The following is a 19958-nucleotide window of genomic DNA, read 5'->3' on the forward strand; positions in this document are numbered from 1 at the left end:
ACCCTTCATCAGATGAAGGGTCTAGGCCCGAAACGTCAGCCTCTCTGCTCCTATGATGCTGCTTGGCCTGCTGTGTTCATCCAGCCCTGCACCTTGTTGTCTCGGATTCTCCAGCATCTGCAGTCCCTACTATCTCTGATTCCTTTAGTGTCCTTCAAGTTTGGCTCAGGTTTACATGTGTGTGGAGTAGTCCTCCCACCACCCACCGATCATTCCTAAGGCTCCAGTATTGTCTGTGTCTCTTCCAACATGCCCAGTAACAGCATTGCCATTGCCTTGGCAAGGTGAAACACGTATTTCGGATCCACAGAGAACACCCTCTAGAGCAGTCTTAAGCTTCTGGAGTTAAAAAAGCAACTCCACTACCTACAGTAACTGACATGTCCATTTCCTCCCCAAAATCATGGACTGGCCCACTAGAAAGTCTTTCCTTTTCTGACTATCCTTCTTCCTCATTCCTAGAGGTGAAGTTCAGTAATTCCTTCATGATTATTTCTATGGTGCACAGTGTAGGAACTGCAGGTGCTCCTTTTTGCAGAGTCAGGGCTGACGTTTTGCTTCCAGAGAGAAAAAGAAGTATGTTTGATCTAAAGCCATCTCCTTTCCCATTTCCTGTCTTTGATTCTTCCATTTGCTGTTGGTTTGTCTCCCAAGTCCAGCCTTCATGGACTTCTCTTCACTGCTGTTGCATTCAAGTAGTTGTGACTGACACAACCCAGGTACCAGTTGTTGTATCACATTACATGCCCAGTCTGCTCAAGATAATTCCAGGAAGGAGCAGAAATACAATTACCAACATCTTATCCTCCTGAAGGTGAACTGAGACAGAGACTTTGAAGGGGGAAAGTGGGATGATTGCATTGGTAATGGTTAAATGTTAAGAGAAATGCTAATAGATAATCGATAATGATTTAAATAGATCGAAATGAAAGACTTTGGGGGAGGTGTAGGTTAATGGTTATCTTCTACTATTCTAATTGATAGCATATGACATCGATAATGTCTGCTGAGGTGGGAGCAGATGGAGTTAGGTCCTGAGCAGTAGAGTTGTCAGAATGTCCTCTTCTACTTACCTCTATAAATATTGTATAAAGTTTGATAGAAGTTCTTGGTTACAACGATCCACTGCACAGTCATCTTTGCACACTCTTACCAGAGCAATTAACTCAGTTCATATCAAAGATTGAGCCTGGGCTTCCTTAGTTTGCAGGCCTCACTGCAGAATATGTAATGCACTATCTACTAAGTTATTAGTATAGTTTTATGAATACTTTTGTCCTGAGAAAAGGCACTTTGCTTTGAGACATTATAATGTCAAAATGTGGTTGTTTCATATATTTTTAGTTGTTAAACAAGAATACAATAAACCAGATCTTGATCTGACAGTTTAAATATCTTTGAATTTTATCCAACCCAGAGAGTTATGCAACATTTTTAATTCATTCACCATTTCCTCTAATACAGTAAGCTACTAAATAACCAAAAAAGATACACAAGGGCATAATGGTCAAAATTTATGCAGTAGCCAATGTCTTCTGTACAACTTTTATTTTCGCCTCCCAATTTCACCTCAAATTATCTTTCTCCTACTTCCTTTTTAAGATCACAACTCATTTTTCATCACATAACAGTTGCCCTCTGTTTTGTGAACCAAATAGTTATCCACCTTGTTTGAAGTCGAACAGAGAGTCAAGGAAAGTTATATCACCATAGACTTCATCACAGTGAAAATCAGCACTGTACTCAATTGATGATCACTCATTCTCATTGTTAGCAGAAAGATGATTCGGCAGTTAATGAAATTCTTGCTAATTTTATCATCACTGGTCAAGGAAGCTAACCGTACCACTCACACTGGCACTCTGGTAAAAATCAATTAAATAGCAAGAGATTAGAGAGAATTCAATGCCCCAACATTTGATGTTCAGGCACCAGGGTTTCTTCTCCTCATTACATCTTTTCATCTGCTGAGTTTTCAATAAACAAAGTCATACCCTTTTCAAAGTATGAGCTATTTCTGAAGAATTTTCCTTTCATATTAATTTAAATATCATAAACTGCCACCCATGTTTCACATAGAGGGAAATAGTCTAATGTTGCTTTGAACTGGCTATAAAACCTGTGGGAAAGACAAAATAAAAAATTTCTAATCTACATTTTTAAGATTATTTTATATATTTCCAGAAAACATACCAAAATGTGTGTGACAGAAAATCATATTTCGCATTTGTGAGGTGATGCCAGTACTAATTTCCTTTGATCAAATCTGATTTTTACCATTTGTCTTTAACCCATCAGGGTAACAATTCAGGACAACAAGGTGCAGGGCTGGATGAACACAGCAGGCCAAGCAGCATCATAGGAGCAGAAAGGCTGACGTTTCGGGCCTGGACCCTTCATCAGAAAAGCTTTTTGATGAAGGGTCTAGGCCCGAAACGTCAGCCTCTCTGCTCCTATGATGCTGCTTGGCCTGCTGTGTTCATCCAGCCCTGCACCTTGTTGTCTCGGATTCTCCAGCATCTGCAGTTCCTACTATCTCGGATTCAAGGGTAACAATTCAAGTGTTCCTTCTACGCCAAAAGGTTTGACACAAAAAAGTCATATTTGGCTCTGTTTGGGCAATTTAGATGTTAACCATAGAGCTAGTTTCAATGCCAGCAGGTTCTATTCACACTGAGTCATCGATTTATGGATTAAGTTACCAATGTATGATGTGAGTGTGATTTCCAGCAAGAATTCAAAATGGAACTGGACAAGTTCCTGTACGAGGACACTTAATTATAAAATAGATGGACTAATAGCACTTACTCACTACTGATTGCTTCTGGGGGTCAGAGAAGAATATCACCAATGATTTTGCTTGAAAGTTTTACTTATTTGCTTTTCTGCTTCCTCTAGGTGGCTATGATGGGGTGAGGTGGTGTGCGGGGTGAGATAGGGTTAATGGAGTGTGTAGGCTGGGCCATGGAGGATAGGAGAGGTTTGTTGGACCAATTGGTCTTTTTCTGTATGTCAATACACTCATTGCTAGACAGCGTCCACCCAATGAGGTGGCAGCAAGTAAATTCACCAAAAAATTTCTTGAGGGCTATCTATGTACCAGTTTCTAATGCTTACTATCCATTATTCCATCTCTATAATATGTAAACTGAACCATATGTGGTACATCAGCCATGAATGCATGTATAACGATGGCTATAAGTGCAAAAGATTTCGATATAAGGGACTAGTTTGAAAGAAATGAATACTTTCCAGTTTCACTTTTTATTATAGTTAAGCATGCTCTCTAAAGTAATTTGCTAACCTCTGCTGACATTTTCCATAAAGATAAATCTCTACAGGAGTTACTGTGGAGTTACTTCTACATTTTTAAGTTATTAGTGCAGCCACTTCCTGTGCATATGTGCAAGATCATTTTTGTACAGCTCATGCTTTTAATTGTCAAAGAAGAATGTAAACCAAAAACATCTGTGTTATCTACAGGACACATCGAGACATCGCCCTACCCTCATAGAGGCAGAGAACATTAACTCTAATGTAAACTGTGTGACATTTAATCTACAATTTGAGATGCTGCAGCTTTGCATTTCTATTTTATAATTTGATTCCAACAGGACTTGTCCTATAAGGATCGCCACTGGCATGAAGCCTGCTTTCATTGCTTTCAGTGCAAACGGTCACTGGCGGATAAGCCTTTCGCTGCCAAGGATGACCAATTGCTCTGTACTGACTGTTATTCAAACGAGTATTCCTCCAAGTGTCAGAGTTGCAAGAAGACAATAATTCCAGGTCAGAGCAAAGTTTACCTATTTTAACTCTTGAATGTCTACCTGAATCAATGAAATCATATTTTCTGTTGGTAGATTGATTCTTCAAACCAGTAGGTATGGTCCAAATGTTCTTTCACTTTCTTTGCTCATTAATGCATTGCACAACCCCAGTCTTGAGTTGAGAAGGTTCGGGCTATAGATTAATACTTGGGTCACCATCAGTGTTGCTTCTATTTTCTGCAGTGCAGAAGAAAACAGATCCAAATAGATTTTTTCCCCCTCTCTTGTCAGATTCACTTGCTGCAGAGTTCACAGCCCAGTGGATAAGGGTACAATCTAGAAATAACCCCCTGTTGGAGCAAGCCTGGAAGTTGCTGAAGTTCTAATATTAACTTTCAATTATAAGGGAAAACAGATAGTAGGAAATGGAGAGCAATATTAGGTAGGCAATATTAGGTAGATTATTTAATAAGCAGCCAACCCAATACCACAAGTGTTACCATATTGCCAAAAGTGGAAATCAGCCTTTGGAAGTTTGAAACACTCCCAAAATTTAGATAATCAATCAGAATCTGTGGACAGAATGGATCAGTTTTCTTAGAGGACCCACAATCAAAATGCTAATTGATTTGTTCTCCCTAAGAATGTTTTACATATTGCTGAGCGTTTGTAATTTTTTTTTGTTTTTATCTAAGTTTGACAGCTGGTCATTCTGGTGTCTAGCATTATAATCTCCATTTAGCATTATAATTCCCATTCTGGGCAAATGATGGCAACCACAAAATACGCCTACTATTCGTACTTGTTGAGAATGATGAATATAACAACTGCTTTCAAGTAAAGAGAGAGGGAACAGTTTTAGATTTTGAGATGTCCTTCACATTGAAAACAACAACCCAAGTTGCCTTCCAACTTTTTTTAAAATTCATTCACGGGATGAGGGTGTCACTAGCTAAGTAGCATTTATTGCTCATCCCAGACAGCAGTTGAGTCAACCACCTTGCTGTGGATCTGGAGTCACATATAGTCCAGGTAGGGATGGTAGTTTCCTTCCCTAAAGGACATTAGGGAATCAGATAGTTTTTCGAACAATTGGCAATGGCTTCACGGTCATTAACAGACTCTTTAATTCCAGATTTTTGCTGAATTCAAATTCCACCATCTGCCATGGCAGGATTTGAATGTGGGTTCCCAGAACATTACCTGTTCTCTCTAGATTAACAGTCCAGCAATAACACCGCCAGGCCGTCACCTCTCCCTATTATTATCACTTTCAGGTTTTCTTCTATTACTAGCACAACATGCTAGCATATGGGAAGATAATGTGTAGTGGCAATCTGGAGACTCAAACTAATGTCCTGGGGCATGAATTCAAGACTCCCCACAACAGCAGGTGAATTTAAATTCAATTAAATTAAGAACATTTTAAGATTCTTGAGTTGAAAGCACAGTAGTGATGACCAAGAAAGTATCATCAATTATTGCAAAATCCTATCTTGTCAATGTCCTTTAGTGAAGCAACTTTGCTTCTTTTTTCTGTTCTGGCTAATAAGTGACTCCAGATCCATAGCAATGTACTTTACTCTTAACCACCCTTCCGAAATGGCCACTCAATTGTTAAGGGCAATTACTGATGCCCACATCTCATTAAATTATTATTTTCTTTTAAATATAACCTTTTATTGCACCTAAAGGGATTTAAATCAAACTCACAAACCAGAAAACTGGCTACCCTCAGTCTGAAGACAATGGAGTTGAAAGTAAAATGTTAAAATCGTCATAATTATCTATTATATTTTACTGAAGCATTGCTTAAGTTGCAAATCATTGCAAATCAAACATTTAAAAAATATCATCTGTAGATTGTTATTTTTTCAGTTATGTCAGAAAATATGTCAAATTTATTTTTGCTTTGGTCAAAGTATTTCTTTCAGAAAATATATGGGTTAAGTTTTGTTTATTTTGTACTGTAATTTGAGTTCTTGAACTGCTCAGTTATATCACCTAAGTTAAATTGAGTCACTGCTTCAGTCTCTGCTATATGTAAATCTCTGTGGTTGTGGTCTCAAGACCTGGTTAATAACGTAACTAAAGTTATTTGAATATATATAACAGCCCCAAATATCCACAAAGCTTCTCAATATGGCTTTTCACAACTATCAAAGAGTTGTCCTGAGATTCTGCCATCACCAACATTTTCTGGCTTCTTCATGCTGGAGGCTGGTATACTGAGTGAGATAAAGTGAAGATTGGTGTGATCCATTCCAAAAAATGCATTTTTCGGCCGCATAGATCAAATGATATATGAGTACATAATGAAACTTGAACCAACATGCGTCATACAATTTAGGTGCCCGCACACTGATCCCAAATTCTCTGGCAAGGTTAGAAGCCAACAATCAGTTTGAGTTCAGTTTATGAGGCCTATGAATTTAAGAATTGGAAACAATGTTGCCAGGTGAAATGATCTGTGAAAGAGTGAAACTAACAGGTTTGCATTCATTGTTTCCTAGGACTGATTTGTCACAAAACAGACCTGGAAGCTCCCAGTATTGGCAACTGAAATCAGTGAGGTTTTTCTTCTCTGTGAATGGTTGAATTAAATATTTGGTTGAAGAACTGTCATGAGAAAATAGTCTTTAGCTTTATTTGCACTGTTGCCAGCAGGATACAAAAAAAGTAAAGCCTGTAGCAATACTGTCAGAATTCAATTATTAATAAGCTGTATATTATGCTTTCACAGGGACTGCATGGATTATTGGTTTACTGCTGTACTCACAAAACTGCAGTCAATATTTATGTACCATCAAGATAATTCTGTTTCCAGTCCTCCCCTTCACTTAATGCCAGTATCTGCTGCCTCTGAATCAGAAGATTATAGGTTCAAGAGTTTCCATTCCAGAGACCAAAACATAATTTAAGATTTGCACTATCAGTAGTACTGCCACGTTTAGATGTTAAACTGGTGACCACTCTCGAGAATGCAAAAGATGATGATTTAAAGTGTAGGAGGAGTGTTTTCCTCTTGTCCTGATCAATGTTTATCTTTGAACCGTCACTAAAAATATGTCATCTCATTGCTGTCTGTGAGACATGTACACAAATTGACTGCTTTATTCTCAAACATTACAATATTGCCGACATGTCAAAAAAGTCACCCCTGGCTTATGATTTCATGAAAAGCACCGTATAAATATAAATTATTTATTTTTTCCATTCAATCTCTAGATTATCAGTATTTATGATTGTTTGACATCATTTACTCAATCAGTGTTGACTAATTCAACTGTTGTTATGATGAGTATACGGCAATTCTGTTCTGTTACTGCTAAACTGAATATTGCTGAGCTGAATCTCAGAGCTATTATCAAATCCAACATTTGGCGATCTTCTTTAAACTGGCATTAAGTGGGTTGCTCCAGCAAAGTGTCATCTACATAACATATTTTAGTTAAACTATTTATTTGATATGACTGTTATGTGCAACTGTGACCACCCCAGATTGATGATGACCAGATGGTGCATCCTGTGTGTTATATCCAATTAACATACAAAGTTGATGCTCATTCTGCCTGGCTGTAACTGTCAAAAATGAATGTTATGCTGTGATGAATTATCATAGATAGGGTTGCAAACTATGAGATTTTAGACCCATTGCTGAAATGAAATTTTCATTGGGGCTGAGTTTTCTCATCTAAAAATAGAACAGTTCTGTGCTTAAGAGGAATTTCAATGCCATAAACGTAGAGATGTCATTCCCTAAGTAACCGCAAAATCAGCCATTACATCTCTCACAAGCATATACACACACAACACACACACACACACAATCGAGAAAAGCTGAGCTCCAAATGTCATACTTTCAGAAGAAGATGTCTGCAACAGAGGGTAATTTCAGAAACACATTGATAGACAGTGTTTTGCTCCAGTGTTCTTTCTTTGTGATTTTCTGTAAAGTAGCAATGACTAGCTGAGGCGGCAGAATAACTTCATTAAATTTGCACCAATAGAGTCAATCTTTGTGAAGTAAACTTTGCTAACTCCTAGACAGATGGGAAGAAGAAAATTATTTTAATTGTTTAGTGTCTTTAGCTGACACTTAAATTCTGAGAAAATGTAATTTAGTAAACATTTTAATGTTATTGTGTTACAGGTCATTAGCTCGTTTCAGCTTCAGCTGACAAGATCTAATAATAATGCCTTGTATAGCACGCTCCACAGGCTGCTACAGGAAAACTATTGCCTATTCTTTACTTTTTGAAAATGACTTGGTGAGAATAGAAGAGGTAGCATCTGGATTTTAAATATCCTTTGCATCTCTTACTAAAACATAGGCACTCGCAAGATGGAGTACATGGGTAACAGCTGGCATGAGACTTGTTTCATCTGTCATCGTTGCCAACAACCAATAGGCACAAAAAGTTTCATCCCAAAAGACAATGAGAACTACTGTGTGCCTTGTTATGAAAAGCAGTTTGCCATGCATTGTGTGCAGTGCAAGAAGGTGAGACACTAAACTACAAGGTCAGTGGGTGGTAACACTTTCAATGGATTTAAACCAATTGTGTGATGTGGCACTGGGCTAGTCAAATCAAGAACGTTCGGGTTTCCTTGTGCTAAGCTAATTAACTCCAGTGGAAAGCACTAGGGAGACCAGAACTAACACCAGCAGCACTGAATCAATAACAAACGAAAAAAATCTTCTGGAAGTTCTGTTCCTAATTGTTGGTTATAGCAACGGGGCGACATGGTGGCTCAGTGGTTAGCACTGCTGCCTCACGGTGCCAGGGACCCGGGTTTGATTCCATTCTTGTGTGACTGTGTGGAGTTTGCACAGTCTTCCTGTGTCTGCGTGGGTTTCCTCCAGGTGCTCCAGTTTCTTCCCACATTTCAAAGATGTTCAGGTTAGGTGGATTGGGTGTGATAAAATTGTCTGTAGTGTCTAGGGGCGTGTAAGTTAGGTGGATTAGCCATGGGAAATACAGGGTTACAGGGTAGGGGGATGGGGATGGGTCTGGGTGGGATGATCTTTGGAGGGGTGGTGTGGACTTGTTGGGGCTGAATGGACTGTTTCCAGATTGTAGGGATTCTATGAATTCCGACTTGAAATTTACATGTAAACAATAAGAGAAGGTAAAATTGCGTGTGGAATTCATGAAACAGACTATTAAGGATCCCAAAGCTATTCAATATTTGGTTTCACTAGTGAATAATTGTTCCTTAGATAAGATAGCAGATACTTGTTTGCATGCAAAACTAGGAGATTAAGACAATTTTTTGGAAATTAAAACAAAGACAATGCAACCATGTACCAACATGTACTTATAGCACTTTCTTCTGTCTTTTTGGTTCTCCCCTCCAACAAGTTTGAGAAGCCCATGGATCTCTTTGTCACAAAGCCTGGGATCATATCTATTGAGTTACCTTCAACACCTGCTTCTTCTCTCTTTGCCAAGAACTAATATTCCTCTCAGATTCCCTCCTATCCAGGCATGAACCACAGCTTTCTTAGTTTATTTCTCATCTTCCCCCTTTCGGCTCTAAGGGCTCACATTTTCTATAGGCGAGATGATGGGAGGTGATGGCCTACTGGTATAATCACTAGATTATTAATGCAGAGACCCTGGTAATGTTCCAGGGACCTAAGTTCAAATCCTCCATGATAGGTATTTCAATTCAATGTATTTCTGGACTTAGGAGTCTATTGATGACCATGAAACCATTGTTGATTGCCAGAAAAACCCATCTGGTTTCAATAATCTCCTTTAGGGAAGGAAACTGCTGTCCTTACCTGGTCTGGCCTACATGTGACTTCAGACCTACAGCAATGTGGTTGACACTTAACTGCCCTCTGGGCAATTAGAGATGGGCAATAAATGCTGGTATGGCTGGTGATGCCCACATCCCATGAATGAATAGAAAGAAATATTGCTCTTTTTATGTTTCCTTGACCCTATTGCTACTGAACTGTTTGCTACTCCTTAGCTTCCTGGTCCCTATGACAGCTATAAATTAAACATGGTTCCTTCTCGATATGGTCCCCCTCTTTCAAAACCTCTATCACATTCCTTCTCCGATCTCTCTTTGCTAAGCAAGTTGTTACCTTCCAAAATGCCCTTCTCTCTATTAGAATTTCTTCCATCAAATTTCATTCCTGCCACGGCACCTTGACCAAGTGTGGTCACAAACATATAATCTTATTTGCTCTTATACATTACCCCTTCTTGTCCTCCTCGACTTCTTTGCAGTCCTTGGTATAATCAATCTCACCAGCTTTCTCCAATGGCTCTCCTCTGCTGTCAAGCTCAGTATTCTGACCATAAGAAAATGATTTACAAAGATAATTTCTGTTTCCATCACTGCACTATTAACTCTGGAATCTCAGTTTTCCCCCAACTCCCCATATCTTCCTTATTTACATGTTGTATTTTTGTGACATCATCTGCATTTAAGATGATAACATCCAACTTGAATGTGTCCATCACTTTTCTTGTGTTGTATTGGCTGAATGATAGAATGAATGAATGGTTACAGCTAAGAGGAAGCTGTTGAGCCCACCGTGTTCTGCACTGGCTCTACGAAGAAGTAATTCACCTAATTCGACTCCAACTCCTTCTCCTGTAGCATTGTATAGAATTCCCTTCCTGACAAAATCCAAATCTGTCACAAATGTCTTGATTGAAACTCCATTGTATTGCCAAAGAATACATTCCAGATCCTAGTCATTTGCTGTGTGAAGATGCTTTTCCTCATGTCACCATTGTTTCTTTTGTTAATTATGCCCTCCCCCCACCCAGGTTTTCAATTTTTGACCACTATAAACTGTTTCTACTTATCTGATCTATTCAACCCCATCAGGAGCTTGCTTACCGCTGTCAAATTCCCTCTCCACCTTTTCTTCATTAAAGAAAATAGGTTCAACGTACACTGTTAACTGGAGTTCCTTATGCCTGGACCCATTCTCATTTTTTTTTTGGATCCTCTACAATACCTTCCTAAAATCCTTCCTAAATGTGACACCCAGAACAATACATGATACTATAGTGTTTAATACAAGTTTAACTTTTGTATTCAATGCCCTTATTAGTACGGTCCAATTTGGCGTTTGCTTTACTAAACTATCCCAAAACAGTCCTTGCCTTTCCAAATACAAGTAATTCCTGTCCCTCAGGATTCCCTCCAACAACTTGCCCACCATCGATGTCAGGCTCACTGGTCTATAATTCCCTGGCTTTTTCTTACCACCTTTTTGAAATAGTGGCACCACGTTAGCCTACCTCCAGTCTCCCAGCACCTCACCTGTGGCTATCAATGACACAAATATCTCAGCAAGGGGCCCAGCAATCTCTTCCCTAGCTTCTCACAGAGTTCTAGGGTATACCTGATCAGGTCCCGGGGATTTACTCACCTTTATGCGTTTTAAGATGTTCAGCACCTCCTCCTCTGCAGGATGGACATTTTTCAAGATGTCACTATTTATTTCCCCTCATTCTCTAGCTTCCATATCCTTCTCCACAGTAAACACTGATGCATAATGCTTGTTTAGTATCTCCCCCATCTCCTGCGGTTCCACACATAGGCAGCCTTGCTGGTCTTTATGGGGCCTTATTCTCTCCCTAGTTACCCTTTCGTTCTTAATATATTTGTAGAATCCCTTTGGTTCTCCTTATTTGCCCTATTTGCCAAAGCTATCTCATGTCCCCTTTTTGCTCCCCCGAATTCCCTCTTAGGTATACTCCTACTACCTTTATACCCTTTTAGGGATTCAGTCCCTGCTGACCATACCTGGCATATGCTTCCTTCTTATTCTTGACTAAAACCTCAATTTCTCTCGTAATCCAGCATTCCCTATACTTACACCTTGCCTTTCACCCTAACAGGAACATACTGTCTCTGGACTCTCATTATCTCATTTTTGGAGGCTTGCCATTTTCCAGCCACCCGTTTACCTGAGAACATCCACCTCCCAATCAACGTTTGCAAGTTCTTGCCTAATACTGTCAAAATTGGCCTTCCTCCAATTGTGAACCTTAACTTTTAGATCCGGTCTATCCTTTTCCATCACTATTTTAAACCTAATAGTATTGCGAGAAAGCAGAAAATTGCAATGTTGGTTTAAGTGAATGAGTGAAAAAATGATCAATTCAATAGAATGCAGGAACGTATTGATAAAAATAGCAGAAATAAATACACACTCAAAGGGGAAGGTGAGGTTTATATTTCTTCTGAGGTATCAGATGTACTGGTAAACAAATCATTTAAAGTCAGCACAAAGTTGTAAAGCTCTATTGTTTTATAGGCCAATATGGTACAGTCCTTAAAAGGAAGTGCAAAGAAGCTTTATATTCAGTTTGGGTATCCTCCACTTTTAAGAAGGAAATTTTGCTCTTAAAGAATTCCAGGGTGTAAATTACAAAGTGAAGCCATGACAGTGACAAGCTGTGGGTCATATTCTGAAATGATCAGTAGATTTAAGAAATACATTTAAATGTTTATGGGAGCTGATTTTTTTTTTACTTTTGGTGGGGTGAAGAAATTGTTGATTCAGTGTGGTTACCGGTTATATGCTCAGCCTGTATTTTCTTTCCACAGACAATCTGCAGATGGGTGTTTACTGCCTGCATCAAAGTTAAAATATAAAAATGTAAAAAACTGAAAATTAGCCTCACTATCCCAGTGCCACCGAACCTACCTTCGCTTGTCAATATATGTGTAGGGATTCACACAGTTCCACAAATTATAAAAGCGGCATATTGGTAACTTCATAAATAGGGCCTGAGCCATTTGTTCACTGTGTCAGCTGATGTTGAAATAGGGCACATCAAAGCCATTGGGTAATGGCTACTCTGATCAGATTAGTTCTTGTCACATATTGTGTAAACTCACAAAAGATCCTAAGGCATTCACTCCTGGTCCTGAAAAGTACTTAGTCCATCTCAGATTTATCCTGAAGATATCTCAAATGTTTGAGCAACAGATGAAGCTAACTGTTTCATGCTGTTTTTGTGCAGTAGCAAAGTAAGTGGTGTTTGCCACTAAGAGGATGCTGCCATCAAGTCAATAAGTAATGTAGTATACGAATTTCAGTACTGGTCTCACACCAGATTTGTAGAGCGTACATCCCAAAGACTTATCAAACAACATATTCTTTCAGAGATAGCAGGAACTGCCGATGCTGGAGAATCTGAGATAACAAGGTGTAGAGCTGGATGAACACAGCAGGCCAAGCAGCATCAGAGGAGCAGGAAAGCTGACGTTTCGGTTCGAGACCCTTCTTCAGAAATGAGGGAGGGGAAGGGGATTCTGAAATAAATAGGGAGAGAAGGGGAGGAGGATAGAAGATGGATAAAGGAGAAGATAGATGGAGAAGAGACAGACAGGACAAAGAGGTGGGGTTGGAGCCAGTAAAGGTGAATATAGGTGGGGAGTCAGGGAGGGGATAGGTCGGTCCAGGGAGGACGGACAGGTCAAGGAGGCGGGATGCGGTTTGTGGGTCAAAGATGGAATTGGGGCTTGAGGTGGGTGGAATGGTTAGGGAGGTGGGGACGAGCTGGGCTGGTTTTGGGATGCGGTCGGGGGAGGGGAGATTTTGAAGCTTGTGAAGTCCACATTGATACCCTTGGGCTGCAGGGTTCCCAAGCGAAATATGAGATGCTGTTCCTGCAGCTTTTGGGTGACATCATTGTGGCAATGCAGGAGGCCCAGGATGGACATGTCGTCCAAGGAGTGGGAGGGGGAGTTGAAATGGTTCGCGACTGGGAGGTGTAGTTGTTTGTTGCGAACCAAGCGTAGGTGTTCCACAAAGCGGTCCCCAAGCCTCCACTTGGTTTCCCCGATGTAGAGGAGGCCACAACGGGAACAGCGGATACAGTATACCACATTAGCAGATGTGCGGGTGAACATCTGTTTAATGTGGAAGGTCTTCTTAGGGCCTGGGATGGGGGTGAGTGGGGAGGTGTAGGAGCGGGTGTAGCACTTGCTGCGGTTGCAGGAAAAAGTGCCAGGGGTGGTGGGGCTGGTGGGGAGTATGGAGTGGACAAGGGAGTCACGGAGAGAGTGGTCCCTCCGGAAAGCAGATAAAGGGTGGGGAGGAAAAATGTCTTTGGTAGTGGGGTCAGATTGCAGATGCCGGAAGTGTCGAAGGATGTTGCGTTGGATTCGGAGGTTGGTGGGGTGGTACGTGAGGACAAGGGGGATTCTGTTTTGGTTGTTATTGCGGGGAGGGGGTGTGAGGGATGAGTTGCGGGAAATGCGAGAGACACGGTTGAGGGCATTTTCAACCACTGTGGAGGGGAAGTTGTGGTCCTTGAAAAACGAGGACATCTGGGATGTCCGGGAGTGGAATGCCTCATCTCGGGAGCAGATGCGGCGGAGGCAAAGGATTTGGGAATAGAGGATGGCCTTTTTGCAGGAAGGTGGGTGAGAGGAGGTTTATTCTAGGTAGCTGTGGGAGTCGGTGGGCTTCAAATGGATATCGGTTTCCAGGTGGATGCCAGAGATGGAAATAGAGAGGTCCAGGAAGGAGAGAGAGGTATCAGAGATGATCCAGGTGAACTTAAGGTTGGGGTGGAAGGTGTTAGTGAAGTGGATGAAGTGTTCGAGCTCCTCGTGGGAGCACGAGGCGGTGCCAATACAGTCATCAATGTAACGGAGGAAGAGGTGGGGGATAGGGCCAGTGTAGCTTTGGAAGAGGGACTGTTCCACGTATCCTACAAACGAGGCAGGCATAGCTTGGGCTACCAAAGACATTTTTCCCTCCCCACCCTTATCTGCTTTTCGGAGGGACCACTCTCTCTGGACTCCCTTGTCCGCTCCATAATCCCCACCAGCCCCTCCAGCCCCACCACCCCTGGCACTTTTCCCTGTAACCACAAGAAGTGCTACCCCTGCCCCTACACCTCCCCACTCATCCCCATTCCAGGCCCTAAGAAGACTTTCCACATCAAACAGATGTTCACCTGCACATCTGCTAATGTGGTTTACTGTATCCGCTGTTCCCGTTGTGGCCTCCTCTACATCGGGGAAACCAAGTGGAGGCTTGGGGACCGCTTTGTGGAACACTTACGCTCGGTTCGCAACAAACAACTACACCTCCCAGTCGCGAACCATTTCAACTCCCCCTCCCACTCCTTGGACGGCATGTCCATCCTGGGCCTCCTGCATTGCCACAATGATGTCACCCGAAAGCTGCAGGAACAGCATCTCATATTTCGCTTGGGAACCCTGCAGCCCAAGGGTATCAATGTGGACTTCACAAGCTTCAAAATCTCCCCTCCCCCGACCGCATCCCAAAACCAGCCCAGCTCGACCCCACCTCCCTAACCATTCCTCCCACCTCAAGCCCCAATTCCATCTCCTACCCACTAACCGCATCCCACCTCCTTGACCTGTCCGTCCTCCCTGGACCGATATATCCCCTCCCTAACTCCCTACCTACATTCACCTTAACTGCTCCAACCCCGCCTCTTTGACCTGTCTCCTCTCCACCTATCTTCTCCTTTATCCATCTTCTATCCGCCTCCCCCCTCTCCCTGTTTATTTCAGAATCCCCTTCCCTTCCAGCATATTCTTTCAGCTGTTCACAACAAGCAAGGTACTGACCAGACCAAAACAGCCCATGCTTACACAACTCATAAGACAGCATCGAACATTAGATGTGATTCTGCAATTGGACAACATTTGTTGGACAATCCTGAGTGCGTGAAGAATTACACTCACAGCCAATTTAGGATTACCAATCAGTCTCACAGTGTGGCACACTTGTGTGTACTGAAAGCTACAAATATTAATGCAAAGGGCCCTGTTCTTTCCAGACAGAAAGAACATGTGCATGCAGGGCCCCTGCTTCAACTGAACAAAATAGATGACTGCCATTCATTGGTTCTCTTCTCAGGGCTGTGCCCTGATCAATGAAAATCAACCTGCCTTGTTTAAAATGTAAACAAAGCCTGGCAGTTAAATATCAATCAGCATTAGTGGGTTAATTCTCCATGGCAATGCCTCTACTAATCAGAATCCACTTGCCAACTGTGCAGTATAAATGTTGATTTTCCATTGAATTTGTATTCTTAAATTGTCCCCATGAATGCAAGATGAAAAGTGTTGACAAAATATGCTTTTTTCAGCAATATAAATATCATATCATTTATCCTTTCTTCATTGTACACTCAATATTTTAACTAAAGATGTGTTATAGTTATGAATCATTACCTGGTAAAATTGAAGTAACTTGTACTTGCCTATATTTCACCTTGCCTACCAGGCCATTACTATTGGAGGTGTCACTTACCATGATCAACCCTGGCACAAAGAATGTTTTGTCTGCACAGGGTGCAAAATGCCACTGGCTGGTCAACGTTTCACCTCACGGGATGAATTTGCCTACTGCCTAGATTGCTTCAGTAATCTTTATGCCAAGAAGTGTGCTGCTTGTGCCAATCCAATAACTGGTAAGTTCTTCATTATGATGTGATTGTGGAAGGAGGAAATTATCAATGACACTTCAAATGAATATTTTGTACTGCTTATCCACTGAGACATGTTTACTTGACATATGGTAGAGAAAAATATTTAGAATTAATCTGATTCTTCTACTACCTGGGGAGTAATTTTCACCTCCCCTGCCTATGGAATTCAGTGGATTTGAGTGGCTGCCTAATTTTAGAAACAGCAAATTTCAGTTCAATTAAAAGCAACAACAACAACAAATATTTAAAGTGACTTTAACATAGTAAGTTATCCCAAGGAGCATTTTATTACAAAATATATCACAAAAACTGAGCTACATGAAGTGATTTTAGCTCAGATCACCAAAAGGTGGATAGCAAGTAAATTTTAAGGAGCCCCTTAAAGGAGGAAGGTTCTGTAGAGCCTTGGAGAGTGATAAATGTCAGGATGGCTCAGCAGTGTGTTGACACTTTTTTTCACCAGGTTACTGCAGAGAGAAGGAAGGTGTAAATTAATCTAAATGTTTAGCCCACAAGCTGAACTTTCCCTTATTTGTGTTTAATGTACTTTTTTAAAGTTGTATAATTTCTTCTTGGGGATACAAAGGCTTTTTCCGTTTCCCTATTGCTCATAACACCTCCATCAAAATCAGGTACGGGCAGGTTTTAAACAAAAACAGGAAATGCTGGAGAAACTCAGAAAGATTGGCAGCATCCGTACAGAGAAGACAGAGTTCACTTTTCACGTCCAGTGACCCTTTCTTCAGAGTGCTATGCTCCATTTTCTCTCCACAAATGCTTCCAGACCTGCTGAGTTTCTCTATCAATCTCTGTTTTAGTTTTAGCTCTTCAGCATTTGCAGTTCTTTGTTTGATTCTTTTGTGGGCAGATTTGAAGTGGTTTAGGTTTGTTTTTGAGATTTGGCTCAGAGTGCATTAAAAATATTGAGCCTGGAGATGATAAAGATATAAATGGGAGTTAAAGTGATGATTGGGGTGAAGAAAATTATCTGGTGTAATCGGAAAAATATAGTCTTGGCAATGGATTGGATTTGGATTAAAATTCAGTTCAGATTTGAGCAGTTTAGGGAGACTGTGCATTGTCTTTTCAGCTTGAATAGGTCATGAAACATGGAGCTAAATTTATGACAGCAAAACGGAACCGCTCTAAAGAATATCTTTGTTAAATATCAATGCAGTTTCAAATTACTATCCCTCCACTGTCTTCATGGTAATCTGTTCCATATCACTCCAACACAGAAAATGCTAGAGAAGCTCAGCAGTTCTGGCAGCATCTGCGGAAAGAGCAACAGAGTTAATGGTTTGAGTCTGATATGACTCTTGTTCAGCATCCGCAGTATTTTGCCTTTGTTCTACATAATATACCCGTATGTTGTAGTTAAACCTTATTTCTCTATTTACCTTCTTTTGGAATTAACTTATTTCCAGGTCTTGGAGGAACCAAGTACATCTCATTTGAGGAGCGCCAATGGCATAATGATTGCTTCAACTGCAAAAAATGCTCCATCTCACTTGTGGGGCGTGGCTTCCTCACAGAACGAGATGACATCCTTTGCCCTGAGTGCGGCAAGAATCTGTGAGAGCAAATCAATCAACAGAAGATTTTGTAATAACGTTGACTGCAAATGCATTAAAGCAACCCACCTGGCTATCACCCACTGTTGTATGAATTATCCACGATTGTATGTCCAGTTACTTTGCTTGACAATTTCATAAAAAAAGTTTACAAAATGCTAATTAATTTCAAGATAGTTTTTGTGAATGTGCTAGGATATCTTCAAATTAAAATTTAGTGTTTTAATCTAGTATATGTGTACCACAAATGAACAACTAAACATATATATTCCTGTAATATGATAATAGTAGCTGTCCAAATAAAGTGTTTACATCAGTAAAGAATTATCTGTTGATGGAAAACTTTTGAGTTTTTGTATAACTATAGAAGTAATGCAGTACAAATTTAAAAGTGACTGTCAGTTGAGTTGCCTGCATTGCATCTGAGTTAGAAGTAACAAAGATCCACGTGCAGGCTTTATTATTAGGCTAACTTTAGACTGTTTTATGTACTCACATCTAGGAAAAGCAGTTTTCCAAATAACATTTTGTTATACTGCATGAATAAATACACGAAGTGAATATTGTTTGAAGGTATCACCATGCATCTCAATTTTTCTCAACTGTTAAGTATTTCAAAACAATGTGTGTAAAGAAGAAATATACTTTGTAGTTCTCTACTAATTACCCACTGAATTTTTGAAGAGAGTATTAATGACTACAGCATCTGAACTCAGATTGTTGGCTGGAGGGTCTCCTTGCCATCTGATCTGATTGCACAAAATTTTAAAATGTATGCGACACTTATGCTACGGCAAAGGAATAGTTGCCACAGGCCTACCCTCTCATTGGAGAGAGTTGATTGGTGGTGATTTAACCTAGGGATCACCATGACTCAGGCAAGGAGAGAGGTTCAGAGAAGAATTCTTCATGGAAACCTCAGCCAGCGCAAGAATTGAACCCACACTGTTGGTATTACTCTATGTCCCAAACTAGCAGTCCAGCCAACTGCATACAAACTACCAGACACTGTAGTATATACTGGTTGGAGTATGACACTTTTGTAAAAGGTTATTGATGACTTTCCCTTTATTATTAAATGCCCCAAATTTGTTTTGACATAGCTTTAAAATAAAGAATCTTTTATGCAATGGATTGTTTATTTCTTTGTATCTACTATATTTGATGTACAGCTCCACTAAAACTATTTTCAGAAGGATAAAGTTCCAAACAATTCCTTTAGTACAGCAACAACTTTAGGAAATTATTACCTTTATCCGAATTCATCTTTCATTCATATCTCCAAGCATATTCCATGACACTATCATCCATTTGACTATATAATGTTGAAAAATGCTCTTTGAAGCTTAAGGATTGATGCTACGGGCAAAGGGAGATTTATTTTCATAATGCAATTGTACATGTGGAATATCCAAAAGGATATGCACGCATACCATACGAGGAACTGCACAGTTTAAAGACTTTGTACATAATGTATATGCAGAAAACTAACTCGAGTTCGTACATTGATCTGTTATTGAATTATAATTTTCTTTGTGGCCATGTATATTTGGTAACTTGCGTAAATTGTCACTTCGTAAGGGAGATATTTGATGCGCTCAATTCTACCCTTAATGCGCTGACTGGATTGCAATAATCATGTGACCCCCTACTTCTGCTTTAAATGCTTTTGTGTGCAGTTTGCGGAAGCTGTTAAAGGCATGCCCTTCACAGTGAGGATTCAGGAGAGAAATGTGATATGGGGAGTGGGAGGCTCAGCGAAAGAGAAGGTCAGGGAGCAGGATGACAAAAAAGATCGATGTGGACCAGGAGGTTCAGGGACGGGAGATGAGGCAAGAGGGAGGTCAGGAAGCAGGAGATACTGGGAGAGACAGTGAGCAGGAGGCGATTAGAAAGAGTTTTTTAAAAAAAGAAAATCTTTTATAATCTTAAAGTTTTATTTTAAATGTTATTTAATTTATAATATAGGAATTTAGCAAAAAGTATTTCACCTTACAGAGTATTTTTTTTGAAGAAAGGTCTGCTGACCATAACGACAGCTTTTAAATTGGTTGTAATGTAAAAATCTGATTTGTTGAAGTTGCACTTTTCAGGAATGCAACGTTACAATGCAGCTAGGGACCAATAACTTTTGTTGTAAAATGGAT

At 40.3% G+C, this 19958-nt stretch overlaps 1 protein-coding gene and 1 long non-coding RNA gene across 7 annotated transcripts in view; one reads left to right on the forward strand and one right to left on the reverse strand.

Annotated features, from left to right (window-relative positions):
• LOC125483333 overlaps positions 1-17740 on the reverse strand; it is a 58278-nt gene extending 40538 nt beyond the window's left edge. The window contains exon 1 of the long non-coding RNA XR_007262295.1: positions 17638-17740. This is a non-coding gene — a long non-coding RNA (uncharacterized LOC125483333). The remainder of the gene's footprint in view (positions 1-17637) is intronic.
• The window catches only part of LOC109924691 (four and a half LIM domains protein 2), a 31603-nt gene extending 12662 nt beyond the window's left edge, over positions 1-18941 (forward strand). For 5 of the 6 annotated variants that reach the window (XM_048598212.1, XM_048598209.1, XM_048598211.1 and 2 more), the window contains exons 3-6: positions 3615-3789; positions 8105-8274; positions 16033-16219; positions 17665-18941. In XM_048598212.1, the coding sequence (XP_048454169.1) occupies positions 3615-3789; positions 8105-8274; positions 16033-16219; positions 17665-17816 (684 nt within the window). In that variant the 3' untranslated portion in view covers positions 17817-18941. The remainder of the gene's footprint in view (positions 1-3614; positions 3790-8104; positions 8275-16032; positions 16220-17664) is intronic. The other variant, XM_048598213.1, reaches the window with a different exon arrangement.
• The last annotated feature ends 1017 nt before the right edge of the window (positions 18942-19958 follow it).

Source organism: Rhincodon typus, chromosome 6 (assembly GCF_021869965.1).
Source record: "Rhincodon typus isolate 14 chromosome 6, sRhiTyp1.1, whole genome shotgun sequence".
NCBI lineage: Eukaryota > Metazoa > Chordata > Chondrichthyes > Orectolobiformes > Rhincodontidae > Rhincodon > Rhincodon typus.